General features: G+C 54.0%; 1 protein-coding gene across 3 annotated transcripts in view; it reads right to left on the bottom strand.

Moving 5' to 3' along the window:
• The window catches only part of mapkap1 (MAPK associated protein 1), a 114052-nt gene that overhangs the window by 73266 nt on the left and 20272 nt on the right, over positions 1-20514 (bottom strand). For all 3 annotated transcript variants that reach the window (XM_042302711.1, XM_042302710.1, XM_042302709.1), the window contains one exon: positions 3752-3928. In XM_042302711.1, the coding sequence (XP_042158645.1) occupies positions 3752-3928 (177 nt within the window). The remainder of the gene's footprint in view (positions 1-3751; positions 3929-20514) is intronic.

The following is a 20514-nucleotide window of genomic DNA, read 5'->3' on the forward strand; positions in this document are numbered from 1 at the left end:
ACTGGGGGTAAACTATTCCAACTGGGGGTAAACTATTCCAACTGGGGGTAAACTATTCCAACTGGGGGTAAACTGCTCCAACTGGGGGTAAACTATTCCAACTGGGGTGTTAACTGCTCCAACTGGGGGAAAACTGCTCCAACTGGGGGTAAACTGCTCCAACTGGGGGTAAACTGCTCCAACTGGGGGTTAAGCTGCTCCAACTGGGGGTTAAGCTGCTCCAACTGGGGGTAAACTGTTCCAACCGGGGTAAACTGTTCCAACCGGGGGTAAACTGTTCCAACCGGGGTAAACTGTTCCAACCGGGGGTAAACTGTTCCAACCGGGGTAAACTGTTCCAACCGGGGTAAACTGTTCCAACTGGGGGTAAACTGCTCCAACTGGTGGGTAAGCTGCTCCAACTGGGGGTAAACTGTTCCAACTGGGGGTAAACTGTTCCAACTGGGGTAAACTGTTCCAACTGGGGGGTAAACTGTTCCAACTGGGGGTACACTGCTCCAACTGGGGGTAAACTGCTCCAACTGAGGGGTAAACTCCTCCAACTGAGGGGTAAACTCCTCCAACTGAGGGGTAAACTCCTCCAACTGAGGGGTAAACCGCTCCAACTGGGGGTAAACCGTTCCAACTGGGGGTAAACTGTTCCAACTGGGGGTAAACTGCTCCAACTGGGGGTAAACTGCTCCAACTGGGGGTAAACTGCTCCAAATGGGGGTAAACTGCTCCAAATGGGGGTAAACTGCTCCAAATGGGGGTAAACTGCTCCAACTGGGGGTACACTGCTCCAACTGGGGGTAAACTGCTCCAACTGGGGGAGGGGGTAAACTGTTCCAACTGGGGGTAAACTACTCCAACTGGGGGTAAACTGCTCCAAGGGGGTAAACTGTACTAACTGGGGATAAACTGTTCTGAATGGGGATAAACTGTTCTAACTGGGGGAGGGGTCAACTGTTCTAACTGGGGGTAAACTGTTCTAACTGGGGGTAAACTGTTCTAACTGGGGATAAACTGTTCTAACTGAGGGGAGGGGGTCAACTGTTCTAACTGGGGATAAACTGTTCTAACTGAGGGTAAGGAAAACAACAAAAAACAAGATCGTTGATGGAACAATCAGAGAAAGTTGAGGGTAGATCTGAAAATTCCTATTGACATCAGTATTGTTGAGAATGAGGAGGCTAGAGCTAATCTTGGATTGGTTAAACTTGATTTCAAAAACATCCATTCAAAGTTTATAGAAGTTTTCAAAGGCAAGTTCGATGCTCTCCTCTTTAACCGTCCATAAAATGAACAGTATGGTAAGGGCTGACACAAATTCTCCACAAACCAAAGCAAATCACTCCTTCCACATAAAATCACTCCTTCCACAGCCTTTAATAAATACCTGAAATTGATTCCAAAGAACCAAGAGAGACGTTTTCCATGGACTTCACAGAGGAAAAGATGACCACATGTCGGGCTGAGGTTGTGTCACTGCAGCTGGCTTAATACTCACACAGATATTAACATCTCCTAGACCCACTCTCACAGAAAGATTAACATCTCCTAGACCCACTCTCACAGAGAGATTAACATCTCCTAGACCCACTCTCACAGAAAGATTAACATCTCCTAGACCCACTCTCACAGAGAGATTAACATCTCCTAGACCCACTCTCACAGAGAGATTAACATCTCCTAGACCCACTCTCACAGAAAGATTAACATCTCCTAGACCCACTCTCACAGAGAGATTAACATCTCCTAGACCCACTCTCACAGAGAGATTAACATCTCCTAGACCCACTCTCAGAGAGATTAACATCTCCTAGACCCACTCAGAGAGATTAACATCTCCTAGACCCACTCAGAGAGATTAACATCTCCTAGACCCACTCTCAGAGAGATTAACATCTCCTAGACCCACTCTCAGAGAAAGATTAACATCTCCTAGACCCACTCTCAGAGAGATTAACATCTCCTAGACCCACTCTGAGAGATTAACATCTCCTAGACCCACTCTCAGAGAGATTAACATCTCCTAGACCCACTCTCACAGAGAGATTAACATCTCCTAGACCCACTCTCACAGAGAGATTAACATCTCCTAGACCCACTCTCACAGAGAGATTAACATCTCCTAGACCCACTCTCACAGAGAGATTAACATATTTTATCACACAGAGATTAAAACACAACAACAGATCTACACATTATGTCAAAGCATATCGCCTGACAATTCAGAAACAAAATCGACCTTGATAACTAAAGCCTGATATAACCATGTCATACCTTATGACTAGCCAATTCATTTATCCAATTCAATAAACAAAGTGTTCCTCGGGAGGAGGGAGAGAAACGGGAGACTGGTTTCCAAACAGGGTAAAAAGGGGGACTGGTTTCCAGACAGGGTAAAAAGGGGGACTGGTTTCCAGACAGGGTAAAAAGGGGGACTGGTTTCCAGACAGGGTAAAAAGGGGGACTGGTTTCCAGACAGGGTAAAAAGGGGGACTGGTTTCCAGACAGGTTCCTGTGCCAAAAAGGAAACCGAGTCAGAGGTGAAATATGTAGAGCGTAATACAACGTACAACACGAGTTTGTAGCTTGACATCTGGACTTGAATCATTGCGATTGCTGTGATGAATATTCTGGAAAATAAAGGGTGGTGGGAGAGGAGGGGGAGGAGACTTGGTGATGGGGAGGTGGTTGTTTCCTTTCCTGGATTTGCGACTGACGAAATACACATTTGTCATTGGGTAGGAGGAGGGTTCTTTTTTTTTTTTTTTACTTTTTTTTTTTTGATTGGCTTTCACTTTTTCATTTTGGCAAGGCTTTCAGAATTCTTCGGCCTTTACACTTTTCCTCTGCTGAAAGTATGTGAAATTGAAAACGGCCTATAATTATAAGCTGGAGGAAATGCATAATCAGAATCTGATTGCTCGTTTTAATCAGACTGTCATTACGGACTGGTTATCGGACGGACGAAGCCCTGTATTTGGACGCTGCTTACAAATTGCTTGACAAATGGTCTTATGAGAAAAAAATACATATTGGATAAATAATATGTCCATCCGGGGTAACAGCATTTCATCGTCACCATGTATGTGGCTCTTGGTTATGGGGCATAATAACTGTGTGCGTGCGTGTGTGTGTCCAAATGTTTTTGTGTGCACAATCAATCAGTGAAGGTTTGACAAGTGGAATCTACAGATCAACTGTTTTACAAAGCCTGGCTAAAATCTCATATTGTTCTGTTTTTTTGTGTTTAACAGCTAATATGGAGGCCACATGTTCCCTTATAACGTTCCCTTGGCCAGCAGTTTGCTTTGCTCCAAGAAAAGCACCATGTGAACTGCATGCTGTTTGAGTGGAAATCGACCCTAAAAGGATTGCCTTGTACTGTTTTCCTTCTTCCCCCTTAACAATCTTAACTCAGTCTCAAGATTTTTAAAAAGTAGGTGTTGAAATCTATGGATGTCAAATCTAGGGATGAAAACAGTTGAATATTTTTTTATATATTAATTAAATTGACATTCACGTCATCAGCAGCCAGGGAGCAGTTGTTGTTCGGGGTTAACTGCCTTGCTCAAGGGCAGAACGGCACATATTCTACTTTGTCGGCTTGGGGATTCGAACCTGCGATCTTTCAGTTACTGGCCCAACTCTCTTAACCGCAAGGCTACACGCCCTGAATCCAGAACCCTAGCGTTGCTAGCGCTATGCTCTCCCAACTGAGCCAAAGTAAGGACTATGTTATGGTTGCTTTATAAGGACTTACATTCGTACAAAGAGGGACTGCTTGGCGGCCAGGCCGGGGGACGAGTACTTCTCGACCAGGGCCAGAGTGCTGAAACCAAACTTGTGGATGGGCTCATTGGAGTCCAAAGGGGGGAAGTCTGTGTCCACCTCCCCGTCATCCTCTGCTATGTGGAGGCAGTATGCATTCACGTTCTCACTGGAGGAGAGAGAGAGAGAAAAAACAGGGGGGGAAGGATAGGAGAGAGAGGCAGAGGGTTGAGAGAGAAAGAGGGAGGATATGAAAGAAAGAGAAACAGAGAAATATAGAGACAGAAAAGAGAACAAAAATCAGGATATGAGAGGGAGGTAGGAGGGACAGAAACAGGGAGGATGAGAGGGAGGGAGGTAGGAGGGACAGAAACAGGGAGGATGAGAGAGAGGTAGGAGGGAGGTAGGAGGGACAGAAACAGGGAGGATGAGAGGGAGGTAGGAGGGAGGTAGGAGGGACAGAAACAGGGAGGATGAGAGGGAGGGAGGTAGGAGGGACAGAAACAGGGAGGATGAGAGGGAGGGAGGTAGGAGGGACAGAAACAGGGAGGATGAGGGGGAGGGAGGTAGGAGGGACAGAAACAGGGAGGATGAGAGGGAGGATAGGAGGGACAGAAACAGGGAGGATGAGAGGGAGGTAGGAGGGAGGTAGGAGGGACAGAAACAGGGAGGATGAGAGGGGAGGGAGGTAGGAGGGACAGAAACAGGGAGGATGAGAGGGAGGTAGGAGGGAGGTAGGAGGGACAGAAACAGGGAGGATGAGAGGGAGGTAGGAGGGAGGTAGGAGGGACAGAAACAGGGAGGATGAGAGGGAGGGAGGTAGGAGGGACAGAAACAGAGAGGATGAGAGGGAGGTAGGAGGATGAGAGGGAGGTAGGAGGGACAGAAACAGAGAGGATGAGAGGGAGGTAGGATGGACAGAAACAGGGAGGATGAGAGGGAGGTAGGAGGGACAGAAACAGAGAGGATGAGAGGGAGGTAGGAGGATGAGAGGGAGGTAGGAGGGACAGAAACAGAGAGGATGAGAGGGAGGTAGGATGGACAGAAACAGGGAGGATGAGAGGGAGGTAGGAGGGACAGAAACAGGGAGGAAGAGAGAAAAAGGGAGTGACAATATTTAATATTTGTTACATCAGTGAATAAAGAATAGATCTGCTAGCAAAGTGACCGTGAAGCCAAACTCTGTTAAAGTGAAATGGAGTTCAGTGCATGCATTTGTGTATGTACTTTTGTGTGTGTGTGTGTGCACACACTTTAAAACAGTCCACGCAATCCTGTCAGCAACACTTGTGTCCATAACCTCTCTCTCGCTAGAGGTGTCCCTCGAGACCCTGGTTCGAACCCAGGCTGTATCACAACTGGCCGTGATTGGGAGTACCACAGGGCGGTGAACAATTGGCCCAGCGGCGTTTGGCCGGTGTAGGGTGTCATTGTAAATATGAATTTGTTCTTAACTGACTTGCCTAGTTAAATAAAGGTTAAATAAATAAATAAAAAATGTTATAAAAAAACAAAAACAATTGAGTACCCACCCCCTAGTCCCCTCTCCACCCCCTAGTCTCCTTTCTCCACCCCACTCCACCCCCTAGTCTCTTCTCTCCGCCCCACTCCACCCCCTAGTCCCCTCTCCACCCCCACTCCACTACACCCCCTAGTCCCCTCTCCACCCCCACTCCACTTCACCCCATAGTCTCCTCTCCACCCCCTAGTCCCCTCTCTCCCCACTCCACCCCTAGTCTCTTCTCTCTCCGCCCCACTCCACCCCCTAGTCTCCATTCTCCGCCCCACTCCACCCCCTATTCTCCCTCACACTCTGCCCTACCCCCATAAAGAGTCCCCCACTCTGCCCTACCCCCATCCCCCCTAAAGAGTCCCCACACTCTGCCCTACCCCCATAAAGAGTCCCCACACTCTGCCCTACCCCCATAAAGAGTCCCCACACTCTGCCCTACCCCCATAAAGAGTCCCCTCTCTCTGCCCTACCCCCTAAAGAGTCCCCACACTCTGCCCTACCCCCTAAAGAGTCCCCACACTCTGCCCTACCCCCTAAAGAGTCCCCACACTCTGCCCTACCCCTAAAGAGTCCCCTCACTCTGCCCTACCCCCTAAAAGAGTCCCCACACTCTGCCCTACCCCTAAAGAGTCCCCACACTCATCCCTACCCCCATAAAGAGTCCCCACACTCTTCCCTACCCCCTAAAGAGTCCCCACACTCTTCCCTACCCCCATAAAGAGTCCCCACACTCTGCCCTACCCCCATAAAGAGTCCCCACACTCTGCCCTACCCCCATAAAGAGTCCCCACACTCTGCCCTACCCCCATAAAGAGTCCCCACACTCTGCCCTACCCCCATAAAGAGTCCCCACACTCTGCCCTACCCCCATAAAGAGTCCCCACACTCTGCCCTACCCCCATAAAGAGTCCCCACACTCTGCCCTACCCCCATAAAGAGTCCCCACACTCTGCCCTACCCCCATAAAGAGTCCCCACACTCTGCCCTACCCCATAAAGAGTCCCCACACTCTGCCCTACCCCCATAAAGAGTCCCCACTCTGCCCTACCCCCATAAAGAGTCCCCACACTCTGCCCTACCCCCTAAAGAGTCCCACACTATTCCCTACCCCCATAAAGAGTCCCCACACTCTGCCCTACCCCCATAAAGAGTCCCCACACTCTGCCCTACCCCCATAAAGAGTCCCCACACTCTGCCCTACCCCCATAAAGAGTCCCCACACTCTGCCCTACCCCCATAAAGAGTCCCCACACTCTGCCCTACCCCCATAAAGAGTCCCCACACTCTGCCCTACCCCCATAAAGAGTCCCCACACTCTGCCCTACCCCCATAAAGAGTCCCCACACTCTGCCCTACCCCCATAAAGAGTCCCCACTCTCTGCCCTACCCCATAAAGAGTCCCCACACTCTGCCCTACCCCCTAAAGAGTCCCCACACTCTGCCCTACCCCCTAAAGAGTCCCCACACTCTGCCCTACCCCATAAAGAGTCCCCTCTCTCTGCCCTACCCCCTAAAGAGTCCCCACACTCTGCCCTACCCCCTAAAGAGTCCCCACACTCTGCCCTACCCCCATAAAGAGTCCCCACACTCTTGCCCTACCCCATAAAGAGTCCCCACACTCTGCCCTACCCCCATAAAGAGTCCCCACACTCTGCCCTACCCCCATAAAGAGTCCCCACACTCTGCCCTACCCCCATAAAGAGTCCCCACACTCTGCCCTACCCCCATAAAGAGTCCCCACACTCTGCCCTACCCCCATAAAGAGTCCCCACACTCTGCCCTACCCCCATAAAGGTCCCCACACTCTGCCCTACCCCCTAAAGAGTCCCCACACTCTGCCCTACCCCCTAAAGAGTCCCCACACTCTGCCCTACCCCCTAAAGAGTCCCCACACTCTGCCCTACCCCCTAAAGAGTCCCCACACTCTGCCCTACCCCCATAAAGAGTCCCCACACTCTGCCCTACCCCCATAAAGAGTCCCCACACTCTGCCCTACCCCTAAAGAGTCCCCACACTCTGCCCTACCCCCTAAAGAGTCCCCACACTCTGCCCTACCCCCCTAAAGAGTCCCCACACTCTGCCCTACCCCCATAAAGAGTCCCCACACTCTGCCCTACCCCTAAAGAGTCCCCACACTCTGCCCTACCCCCTAAAGAGTCCCCACACTCTGCCCTACCCCCATAAAGAGTCCCCACACTCTGCCCTACCCCCATAAAGAGTCCCCACACTCTGCCCTACCCCCATAAAGAGTCCCCACACTCTGCCCTACCCCCATAAAGAGTCCCCACACTCTGCCCTACCCCCATAAAGAGTCCCCACACTCTGCCCTACCCCCATAAAGAGTCCCCACACTCTGCCCTACCCCCATAAAGAGTCCCCACACTCTGCCCTACCCCCATAAAGAGTCCCCACACTCTGCCCTACCCCCATAAAGAGTCCCCACACTCTGCCCTACCCCCATAAAGAGTCCCCACACTCTGCCCTACCCCCATAAAGAGTCCCCACACTCTGCCCTACCCCCATAAAGAGTCCCCACACTCTGCCCTACCCCCATAAAGAGTCCCCACACTCTGCCCTACCCCCATAAAGAGTCCCCACACTCTGCCCTACCCCCATAAAGAGTCCCCACACTCTGCCCTACCCCCATAAAGAGTCCCCACACTCTGCCCTACCCCCATAAAGAGTCCCCACACTCTGCCCTACCCCCATAAAGAGTCCCCACACTCTGCCCTACCCCCATAAAGAGTCCCCACACTCTGCCCTACCCCCATAAAGAGTCCCCACACTCTGCCCTACCCCATAAAGAGTCCCCACACTCTGCCCTACCCCCATAAAGAGTCCCCACACTCTGCCCTACCCCATAAAGAGTCCCCACACTCTGCCCTACCCCCATAAAGAGTCCCCACACTCTGCCCTACCCCCATAAAGAGTCCCCACACTCTGCCCTACCCCCATAAAGAGTCCCCACACTCTGCCCTACCCCCATAAAGAGTCCCCACACTCTGCCCTACCCCCTAAAGAGTCCCCACACTCTGCCCTACCCCCTAAAGAGTCCCCACACTCTGCCCTACCCCCTAAAGAGTCCCCACACTCTGCCCTACCCCCATAAAGAGTCCCCACACTCTGCCCTACCCCCCTAAAGAGTCCCCACACTCTGCCCTCCCCCTAAAGAGTCCCCACACTCTGCCCTACCCCCTAAAGAGTCCCCACACTCTGCCCTACCCCCCTAAAGAGTCCCCACACTCTGCCCTACCCCCTAAAGAGTCCCCACACTCTGCCCACCCCCCTAAAGAGTCCCCACACTCTGCCCTACCCCCATAAAGAGTCCCCACACTCTGCCCTACCCCCATAAAGAGTCCCCACACTCTGCCCTACCCCCATAAAGAGTCCCCACACTCTGCCCTACCCCCATAAAGAGTCCCCACACTCTGCCCTACCCCCATAAAGAGTCCCCACACTCTGCCCTACCCCCATAAAGAGTCCCCACACTCTGCCCTACCCCCATAAAGAGTCCCCACACTCTGCCCTACCCCCATAAAGAGTCCCCACACTCTGCCCTACCCCCATAAAGAGTCCCCACACTCTGCCCTACCCCATAAAGAGTCCCCACACTCTGCCCTACCCCCATAAAGAGTCCCCACACTCTGCCCTACCCCATAAAGAGTCCCCACACTCTGCCCTACCCCCCTAAAGAGTCCCCACACTCTGCCCTACCCCCATAAAGAGTCCCCTCTCTGCCCTACCCCCTAAAGAGTCCCCACACTCTGCCCTCCCCCTAAAGAGTCCCCACACTCTGCCCTACCCCCTAAAGAGTCCCCACACTCTGCCCTACCCCCTAAAGAGTCCCCACACTCTGCCCTACCCCCATAAAGAGTCCCCACACTCTGCCCTACCCCCCTAAAGAGTCCCCACACTCTGCCCTACCCCCATAAAGAGTCCCCACACTCTGCCCTACCCCCATAAAGAGTCCCCACACTCTGCCCTACCCCCATAAAGAGTCCCCACACTCTGCCCTACCCCCATAAAGAGTCCCCACACTCTGCCCTACCCCCATAAAGAGTCCCCACACTCTGCCCTACTCTGCCCTCTGCCCTACCCCCATAAAGAGTCCCCACACTCTGCCCTACCCCCATAAAGAGTCCCCACACTCTGCCCTACCCCCATAAAGAGTCCCCACACTCTGCCCTACCCCCATAAAGAGTCCCCACACTCTGCCCTACCCCCATAAAGAGTCCCCACACTCTGCCCTACCCCCATAAAGAGTCCCCACACTCTGCCCTACCCCCATAAAGAGTCCCCACACTCTGCCCTACCCCCATAAAGAGTCCCCACACTCTGCCCTACCCCCATAAAGAGTCCCCACACTCTGCCCTACCCCCATAAAGAGTCCCCACACTCTGCCCTACCCCCATAAAGAGTCCCCACACTCTGCCCTACCCCCATAAAGAGTCCCCACACTCTGCCCTACCCCATAAAGAGTCCCCACACTCTGCCCTACCCCCTAAAGAGTCCCCACACTCTGCCCTACCCCCTAAAGAGTCCCCACACTCTGCCCTACCCCCATAAAGAGTCCCCACACTCTGCCCTACCCCATAAAGAGTCCCCACACTCTGCCCTACCCCCATAAAGAGTCCCCACACTCTGCCCTCCCCCTAAAGAGTCCCCACACTCTGCCCCCTACACTCTGCCCTACCCCCTAAAGAGTCCCCACACTCTGCCCTACCCCCATAAAGAGTCCCCACACTCTCCCTACCCCCAAAGAGTCCCCACACTCTTCCCTACCCCCATAAAGAGTCCCCACACTCTGCCCTACCCCATAAAGAGTCCCCACACTCTGCCCTACCCCCGTAAAGAGTCCCCACACTCTGCCCTACCCCCATAAAGAGTCCCCACACTCTGCCCTACCCCCATAAAGAGTCCCCACACTCTGCCCTACCCCCATAAAGAGTCCCCACACTCTGCCCTACCCCCATAAAGAGTCCCCACACTCTTCCCTACCCCCATAAAGAGTCCCCACACACTGCCCTACCCCCAAAGAGTCCCCACACTCTGCCCTACCCCCTAAAGAGTCCCCACACTCTGCCCTACCCCTAAAGAGTCCCCACACTCTGCCCTACCCCCATAAAGAGTCCCCACACTCTTCCCTACCCCCATAAAGAGTCCCCACACTCTTCCCTACCCCCATAAAGAGTCCCCACACTCTGCCCTACCCCCATAAAGAGTCCCCACACTCTGCCCTACCCCCATAAAGAGTCCCCACACTCTGCCCTACCCCCATAAAGAGTCCCCACACTCTGCCCTACCCCCATAAAGAGTCCCCACACTCTGCCCTACCCCCCCATAAAGAGTCCCCACACTCTGCCCTACCCCCATAAAGAGTCCCCACACTCTTCCCTACCCCATAAAGAGTCCCCACACTCTGCCCTACCCCCATAAAGAGTCCCCACACTCTGCCCTACCCCCTAAAGAGTCCCCACACTCTGCCCTACCCCCTAAAGAGTCCCCACACTCTGCCCTACCCCCATAAAGAGTCCCCACACTCTGCCCTACCCCCATAAAGAGTCCCCTCTCTCTGCCCTACCCCCTAAAGAGTCCCCACACTCTGCCCTACCCCCTAAAGAGTCCCCACACTCTGCCCTACCCCCTAAAGAGTCCCCACACTCTGCCCTACCCCCTAAAGAGTCCCACACACTCTGCCCTACCCCCATAAAGAGTCCCCACACTCTGCCCTACCCCATAAAGAGTCCCCTCACTCTGCCCTACCCCCTAAAGAGTCCCCACACTCTGCCCTCCCCTAAAGAGTCCCCACACTCTGCCCTCCCCCTAAAGAGTCCCCACACTCTGCCCTACCCCCATAAAGAGTCCCCACACTCTGCCCTACCCCCTAAAGAGTCCCCACACTCTGCCCTACCCCCATAAAGAGTCCCCACACTCTTCCCTACCCCCATAAAGAGTCCCCACACTCTTCCCTACCCCCATAAAGAGTCCCCACACTCTGCCCTACCCCATAAAGAGTCCCCACACTCTGCCCTACCCCCATAAAGAGTCCCCACACTCTGCCCTACCCCCATAAAGAGTCCCCACACTCTGCCCTACCCCCATAAAGAGTCCCCACACTCTGCCCTACCCCCATAAAGAGTCCCCACACTCTGCCCTACCCCCATAAAGAGTCCCCACACTCTGCCCTACCCCCATAAAGAGTCCCCACACTCTGCCCTACCCCCATAAAGAGTCCCCACACTCTGCCCTACCCCCATAAAGAGTCCCCACACTCTGCCCTACCCCCATAAAGAGTCCCCACACTCTGCCCTACCCCCATAAAGAGTCCCCACACTCTGCCCTACCCCCATAAAGAGTCCCCACACTCTGCCCTACCCCCATAAAGAGTCCCCACACTCTGCCCTACCCCCATAAAGAGTCCCCACACTCTGCCCTACCCCCATAAAGAGTCCCCACACTCTGCCCTACCCCCATAAAGAGTCCCCACACTCTGCCCTACCCCCTAAAGAGTCCCCACACTCTGCCCTACCCCCTAAAGAGTCCCCACACTCTGCCCTACCCCCTAAAGAGTCCCCACACTCTGCCCTACCCCCTAAAGAGTCCCCACACTCTGCCCTAACCCCATAAAGAGTCCCCTCTCTCTGCCCTACCCCCTAAAGAGTCCCCACACTCTGCCCTCCCCTAAAGAGTCCCCACACTCTGCCCTCCCCTAAAGAGTCCCCACACTCTGCCCTACCCCCTAAAGAGTCCCCACACTCTGCCCTACCCCCATAGAGTCCCCACACTCTTCCTTACCCCCATAGAGTCCCCACACTCTGCCCTACCCCCATAAAGAGTCCCCACACTCTGCCCTACCCCCATAAAGAGTCCCCACACTCTGCCCTACCCCCGTAAAGAGTCCCCACACTCTGCCCTACCCCCATAAAGAGTCCCCACACTCTGCCCTACCCCCATAAAGAGTCCCCACACTCTGCCCTACCCCCATAAAGAGTCCCCACACTCTGCCCTACCCCCATAAAGAGTCCCCACACTCTTCCCTACCCCCATAAAGAGTCCCCACACTCTGCCCTACCCCCATAAAGAGTCCCCACACTCTGCCCTACCCCATAAAGAGTCCCCACACTCTGCCCTACCCCCATAAAGAGTCCCCACACTCTGCCCTACCCCCATAAAGAGTCCCCACACTCTGCCCTACCCCCATAAAGAGTCCCCACACTCTGCCCTACCCCCATAAAGAGTCCCCACACTCTGCCCTACCCCCATAAAGAGTCCCCACACTCTGCCCTACCCCCATAAAGAGTCCCCACACTCTGCCCTACCCCCATAAAGAGTCCCCACACTCTGCCCTACCCCCATAAAGAGTCCCCACACTCTGCCCTACCCCCATAAAGAGTCCCCACACTCTGCCCTACCCCCATAAAGAGTCCCCACACTCTGCCCTACCCCCATAAAGAGTCCCCACACTCTGCCCTACCCCCATAAAGAGTCCCCACACTCTGCCCTACCCCCATAAAGAGTCCCCACACTCTGCCCTACCCCCATAAAGAGTCCCCACACTCTGCCCTACCCCCATAAAGAGTCCCCACACTCTGCCCTACCCCCATAAAGAGTCCCCACACTCTGCCCTACCCCCATAAAGAGTCCCCACACTCTGCCCTACCCCCATAAAGAGTCCCCACACTCTGCCCTACCCCATAAAGAGTCCCCACACTCTGCCCTACCCCCATAAAGAGTCCCCACACTCTGCCCTACCCCCATAAAGAGTCCCCACACTCTGCCCTACCCCCATAAAGAGTCCCCACACTCTGCCCTACTACCCCCATAAAGAGTCCCCACACTCTGCCCTACCCCCATAAAGAGTCCCCACACTCTGCCCTACCCCCATAAAGAGTCCCCACACTCTGCCCTACCCCCATAAAGAGTCCCCACACTCTGCCCTACCCCCATAAAGAGTCCCCACACTCTGCCCTACCCCCTAAAGAGTCCCCACACTCTGCCCTACCCCCTAAAGAGTCCCCACACTCTGCCCTACCCCCTAAAGAGTCCCCACACTCTGCCCTACCCCCTAAAGAGTCCCCACACTCTGCCCTAACCCCATAAAGAGTCCCCACTCTCTGCCCTACCCCCTAAAGAGTCCCACACACTCTGCCCCCCTAAAGAGTCCCCACACTCTGCCCTACCCCCCTAAAGAGTCCCCACACTCTGCCCTACCCCCTAAAGAGTCCCCACACTCTGCCCTACCCCCATAGAGTCCCCACACTCTTCCTTACCCCCAAAGAGTCCCCACACTCTTCCCTACCCCCATAAAGAGTCCCCACACTCTGCCCTACCCCCATAAAGAGTCCCCACACTCTGCCCTACCCCGTAAAGAGTCCCCACACTCTGCCCTACCCCCATAAAGAGTCCCCACACTCTGCCCTACCCCCGTAAAGAGTCCCCACACTCTGCCCTACCCCCGTAAAGAGTCCCCACACTCTGCCCTACCCCCGTAAAGAGTCCCCACACTCTTCCCTACCCCATAAAGAGTCCCCACACACTGCCCTACCCCTAAAGAGTCCCCACACTCTGCCCTACCCCCTAAAGAGTCCCCACACTCTGCCCTACCCCTAAAGAGTCCCCACACTCTGCCCTACCCCCATAAAGAGTCCCCACACTCTGCCCTACCCCATAAAGAGTCCCCTCTCTCTGCCCTACCCCCTAAAGAGTCCCCACACTCTGCCCTACCCCCTAAAGAGTCCCCACACTCTGCCCTACCCCCTAAAGAGTCCCCACACTCTGCCCTACCCCCATAAAGAGTCCCCTCTCTGCCCTACCCCCTAAAGAGTCCCCACACTCTGCCCTACCCCCATAAAGAGTCCCCACACTCTTCCTACCCCCATAAAGAGTCCCCACACTCTTCCCTACCCCCATAAAGAGTCCCCACACTCTGCCCTACCCCCATAAAGAGTCCCCACACTCTGCCCTACCCCCATAAAGAGTCCCCACACTCTGCCCTACCCCCATAAAGAGTCCCCACACTCTGCCCTACCCCCATAAAGAGTCCCCACACTCTGCCCTACCCCCATAAAGAGTCCCCACACTCTGCCCTACCCCCATAAAGAGTCCCCACACTCTGCCCTACCCCCATAAAGAGTCCCCACACTCTGCCCTACCCCCATAAAGAGTCCCCACACTCTGCCCTACCCCCATAAAGAGTCCCCACACTCTGCCCTACCCCCATAAAGAGTCCCCACACTCTGCCCTACCCCCATAAAGAGTCCCCACACTCTGCCCTACCCCCATAAAGAGTCCCCACACTCTGCCCTACCCCCATAAAGAGTCCCCACACTCTGCCCTACCCCATAAAGAGTCCCCACACTCTGCCCTACCCCCATAAAGAGTCCCCACACTCTGCCCTACCCCCATAAAGAGTCCCCACACTCTGCCCTACCCCCATAAAGAGTCCCCACACTCTGCCCTACCCCCATAAAGAGTCCCCACACTCTGCCCTACCCCCATAAAGAGTCCCCACACTCTGCCCTACCCCCATAAAGAGTCCCCACACTCTGCCCTACCCCCATAAAGAGTCCCCACACTCTGCCCTACCCCCATAAAGAGTCCCCACACTCTGCCCTACCCCCATAAAGAGTCCCCACACTCTGCCCTACCCCCTAAAGAGTCCCCACACTCTGCCCTACCCCCAAAGAGTCCCCACACTCTGCCCTACCCCCTAAAGAGTCCCCACACTCTGCCCTACCCCCTAAAGAGTCCCCACACTCTGCCCTACCCCCTAAAGAGTCCCCACACTCTGCCCTACCCCCTAAAGAGTCCCCACACTCTGCCCTACCCCCTAAAGAGTCCCCACACTCTGCCCTACCCCCTAAAGAGTCCCCACACTCTGCCCTACCCCCTAAAGAGTCCCCACACTCTGCCCTACCCCCCTAAAGAGTCCCCACACTCTGCCCTACCCCCTAAAGAGTCCCCACACTCTGCCCTACCCCCTAAAGAGTCCCCACACTCTGCCCTACCCCCCTAAAGAGTCCCCACACTCTGCCCTACCCCCTAAAGAGTCCCCACACTCTGCCCTACCCCCTAAAGAGTCCCCACACTCTGCCCTACCCCCCTAAAGAGTCCCCACACTCTGCCCTACCCCCTAAAGAGTCCCCACACTCTGCCCTACCCCCTAAAGAGTCCCCACACTCTGCCCTACCCCCTAAAGAGTCCCCACACTCTGCCCTACCCCCTAAAGAGTCCCCACACTCTGCCCTACCCCCATAAAGAGTCCCCACACTCTGCCCTACCCCCTAAAGAGTCCCCACACTCTGCCCTCCCCTAAAGAGTCCCCACACTCTGCCCTAAAGAGTCCCCACACTCTGCCCTACCCCCTAAAGAGTCCCCACACTCTGCCCTACCCCCATAGAGTCCCCACACTCTTCCTTAAAGAGTCCCCACACTCTTCCCTACCCCCATAAAGAGTCCCCACACTCTGCCCTACCCCCATAAAGAGTCCCCACACTCTGCCCTACCCCCATAAAGAGTCCCCACACTCTGCCCTACCCCATAAAGAGTCCCCACACTCTGCCCTACCCCCATAAAGAGTCCCCACACTCTGCCCTACCCCATAAAGAGTCCCCACACTCTGCCCTACCCCATAAAGAGTCCCCACACTCTGCCCTACCCCATAAAGAGTCCCCACACTCTGCCCTACCCCCATAAAGAGTCCCCACACTCTGCCCTACCCCCATAAAGAGTCCCCACACTCTGCCCTACCCCCATAAAGAGTCCCCACACTCTGCCCTACCCCCATAAAGAGTCCCCACACTCTGCCCTACCCCCATAAAGAGTCCCCACACTCTGCCCTACCCCCATAAAGAGTCCCCACACTCTGCCCTACCCCATAAAGAGTCCCCACACTCTGCCCTACCCCCTAAAGAGTCCCCACACTCTACCCTACCCCCTAAAGAGTCCCCACACTCTGCCCTACCCCCTAAAGAGTCCCCACACTCTGCCCTACCCCCTAAAGAGTCCCCACACTCTGCCCCCCCCCTAAAGAGTCCCCACACTCTGCCCTACCCCCATAAAGAGTCCCCACACTCTGCCCTACCCCCTAAAGAGTCCCCACACTCTGCCCTCCCCCTAAAGAGTCCCCACACTCTGCCCTACCCCCTAAAGAGTCCCCACACTCTGCCCTACCCCCTAAAGAGTCCCCACACTCTGCCCTACCCCCAAGAGTCCCCACAGTCTTCCTACCCCCATAGAGTCCCCACACTCTTCCCTACCCCCATAAAGAGTCCCCACACTCTGCCCTACCCCCATAAAGAGTCCCCACACTCTGCCCTACCCCCATAAAGAGTCCCCACACTCTGCCCTACCCCCATAAAGAGTCCCCACACTCTGCCCTACCCCCATAAAGAGTCCCCACACTCTGCCCTACCCCCATAAAGAGTCCCCACACTCTGCCCTACCCCCATAAAGAGTCCCCACACTCTGCCCTACCCCATAAAGAGTCCCCACACTCTGCCCTACCCCATAAAGAGTCCCCACACTCTGCCCTACCCCATAAAGAGTCCCCACACTCTGCCCTACCCCCATAAAGAGTCCCCACACTCTGCCCTACCCCCATAAAGAGTCCCCACACTCTGCCCTACCCCCATAAAGAGTCCCCACACTCTGCCCTACCCCCATAAAGAGTCCCCACACTCTGCCCTACCCCCATAAAGAGTCCCCACACTCTGCCCTACCCCCATAAAGAGTCCCCACACTCTGCCCTACCCCCATAAAGAGTCCCCACACTCTGCCCTACCCCCATAAAGAGTCCCCACACTCTGCCCTACCCCCATAAAGAGTCCCCACACTCTGCCCTACCCCATAAAGAGTCCCCACACTCTGCCCTACCCCATAAAGAGTCCCCACACTCTGCCCTACCCCCATAAAGAGTCCCCACACTCTGCCCTACCCCATAAAGAGTCCCCACACTCTGCCCTACCCCCTAAAGAGTCCCCACACTCTGCCCTACCCCCATAAAGAGTCCCCACACTCTGCCCTACCCCTAAAGAGTCCCCACACTCTGCCCTACCCCCTAAAGAGTCCCCACACTCTGCCCTACCCCCTAAAGAGTCCCCACACTCTGCCCTACCCCCTAAAGAGTCCCCACACTCTGCCCTACCCCTAAAGAGTCCCCACACTCTGCCCTACCCCTAAAGAGTCCCCACACTCTGCCCTACCCCTAAAGAGTCCCCACACTCTGCCCTACCCCCTAAAGAGTCCCCACACTCTGCCCTACCCCCTAAAGAGTCCCCACACTCTGCCCTACCCCATAAAGAGTCCCATCTCTCTGCCCTACCCCCTAAAGAGTCCCCACACTTCCCTACCCCAACCCCCTGAAGCACCGTCTTGGCATCCATTCACGGTTTCCATGAAAACCTTAGAGGGGCTACGACCGCCCCCAGCTTTGGAAAGTAACAATGACAGACACTGAACAAAACAAACAGCGACACGATTTACGCAGTCGGGGCAATTAAAAGAGAGGGTAATTAAAATGGAGACAACAGAGAGGGGCTTGTTCTAGTGGGGTGTATAGAATGGAACAACTTGGGGGTCTGGGAACGCAGAGAGCTCTGTGTGTATCCCTCCAAAAGCCCTTCTTTCCATCACTTCAGAATTTGATTCACCAAGTACATTTACACATACTCAGAATGTTACCTGGTGATATGGTGCTGCTAGTGATAGACAACATACTCAGAATGTTACCTGGTGATATGGTGTTGCTAGTGATAGACAACATACTCAGAATGTTACCTGGTGATATGGTGTTGCTAGTGATAGACAACATACCTGGTGATATGGTGCTGCTAGTGATAGACAACATACTCAGAATGTTACCTGGTGATATGGTGCTGCTAGACAACATACTCAGAATGATACCTGGTGATATGGTGCTGCTAGTGATAGACAACATACTCAGAATGATACCTGGTGATATGGTGCTGCTAGTGATAGACAACATACTCAGAATGATACCTGGTGATATGGTGCTGCTAGTGATAGACAACATACTCAGAATGTTACCTGGTGATATGGTGCTGCTAGTGATAACATACTCATTCCAAAACACTATATATCCTGTCAGTCAGTCTGGTGGTACTGGTCCTAACAGTAAAAGACATCCTGTCAGCCAGTCTGGGGGTGCTGGTCCTAACAGTAAAGACATCCTGTCAGCCAGTCTGGTGGTGCTGGTCATAACAGTAAAGACATCCTGTCAGCCAGTCTGGTGGTGCTGGTCATAACAGTAAAGACATCCTGTCAGCCAGCCTGGTGGTGCTGGCCATAACAGTAAAGACATCCTGTCAGCCAGTCTGGTGGTGCTGGCCCTAACAGTAAAGATATCCTGTCAGTCAGTCTGGTGGTGCTGGTCCTACCTGTCAGTCAGTCTGGTGGTGCTGGCCCTAACAGTAAAGACATCCTGTCAGCCAGTCTGGTGGTGCTGGCCCTAACAGTAAAGACATCCTGTCAGCCAGTCTGGTGGTGCTGGCCCTAACAGTAAAGACATCCTGTCAGTCAGTCTGGTGGTGCTGGTTCTACCTGTCAGTCAGTCTGGTGGTGCTGGTCCTAACAGTAAAGACATCCTGTCAGTCAGTCTGGTGGTGCTGGTTCTACCTGTCAGTCAGTCTGGTGGTGCTGGTCCTAACAGTAAAGACATCCTGTCAGCCAGTCTGTCACCCAGACAGACAGAGACAGAGAGACAGAAAGAAAGAGAGAGAGCAGGTGGAGTGAGGGAGGCAGGGAGGGAGAGAGAGAGAGAGGGTGGAGAGGAGAGAGAGAGGGTGGAGAGGAGAGAGAGAGGGTGGAGAGGAGAGAGAGAGGGTGGAGAGGAGGGAGAGAGGGTGGAGAGCAGGGAGAGGGGGCGATAGAGAGGGTGGGACGTAACGAGAGAGATTTGAAAGAGATGTGGGGGACGGGAAAATCGCAAACCCATCTGACAAGTCAGTTTCCCCACCCAACACCGACTGTACCACAATTATCCCTGTACCGCTTTCCCTCTTTCTTTTCCCTCGCTCCTCCCACCTCTTTCAGTCATTCTCACAACACATCGTCTCGTTCCCTGTCGTACAAACACTCACTGTTTCCCGAAAGACAAGAGAGTAAAGACAAGCATCCCTCGAGCCACAAGTCACAAGTACTTTTCTAGAAATTAGAAGATAAGTACAGAAATACAAAACTTTGAAACAGACTGTATATTCTATTTGCAACCATCTAGTCTCAAGGGGATTTGTGCTCCGCCTACATTCGGAGAAACACATCTTCCACAAATAGCGCTCTTCACGAACGCGCCGTATTGATTCACACAAGCTTAACAAACTGCTAACTTTTATCAGTTTTGTAAAACAACAATCACTCCACCTCATCCCTTCAGTCTTTCTTTATTCTGCAATTTGGTGGTGGTGGTGGAGGGGGTCAAAGGTCACTGTCATTTCCACAGAAGGGAGGGGTGATTGTACCCTCTCTATCTGTTCCTCTCCTCTGCATGTGGCAGGGCCCTCCAGGGGACCAAGGACTCATTTGCTACCTTCTTTTAAATATCAAACACTTTTCATTGGAATGGCCAGCATGTCAATTTCATTATCCATGTAGACGTGCCAAGTCAATGAAGGACTTTCTAATTTGCACCCAATATAAAGAGCGACTTGGTATTTTTTGTTTCTAATATGAAGATTTAAGAGCACCTTTGAACTCTGGCGTAGTTAGCGAATAATGCCTTCTAACCACTCAGCACTCTCAGGGTTCATCTACGCACTGCATCTCAGCACCTAGAGCTCTCCACTGTCTCCAGCCTTCATCAGATCCATTATCATAGTGGCCCAGGGCTCTTCCCTAGGGACAAGAACTGCTTTAGGTGGTGGTGGTGGTGGGGGGGTTCAAAGGTCATGTCATTTCTACAGAAAGGAGGGGTGATACCCCCTATCATCCTTGATCTGTACCTCTTCTCTCCTTCTCATCCCTTCCTCTTCACTGTGTGTGGCAGGGCCCTCCAGGGGACTAAAGGCTCATTGCTATGCCACTCATGTCCCACCTCAACCTCCCAACTGTCCACATTGGGCTTTGTGCTGGCTGGGTGTTTTGTTGTTGTTTTGTTACACCCCCCCCTCTCTCTCTTATTATGCATTCTTTCTCTGTCCCCCCCCTCCCCTCCAAACAGTATCCACTTTCAGACTGGCTATCTAATAAATCCTGATGTTGTGCCACAGACCGAGGAGTTGCATTCT

The sequence above is a fragment of the Oncorhynchus tshawytscha genome, linkage group LG20 (assembly GCF_018296145.1).
Source record: "Oncorhynchus tshawytscha isolate Ot180627B linkage group LG20, Otsh_v2.0, whole genome shotgun sequence".
NCBI classification, from domain to species: domain Eukaryota; kingdom Metazoa; phylum Chordata; class Actinopteri; order Salmoniformes; family Salmonidae; genus Oncorhynchus; species Oncorhynchus tshawytscha.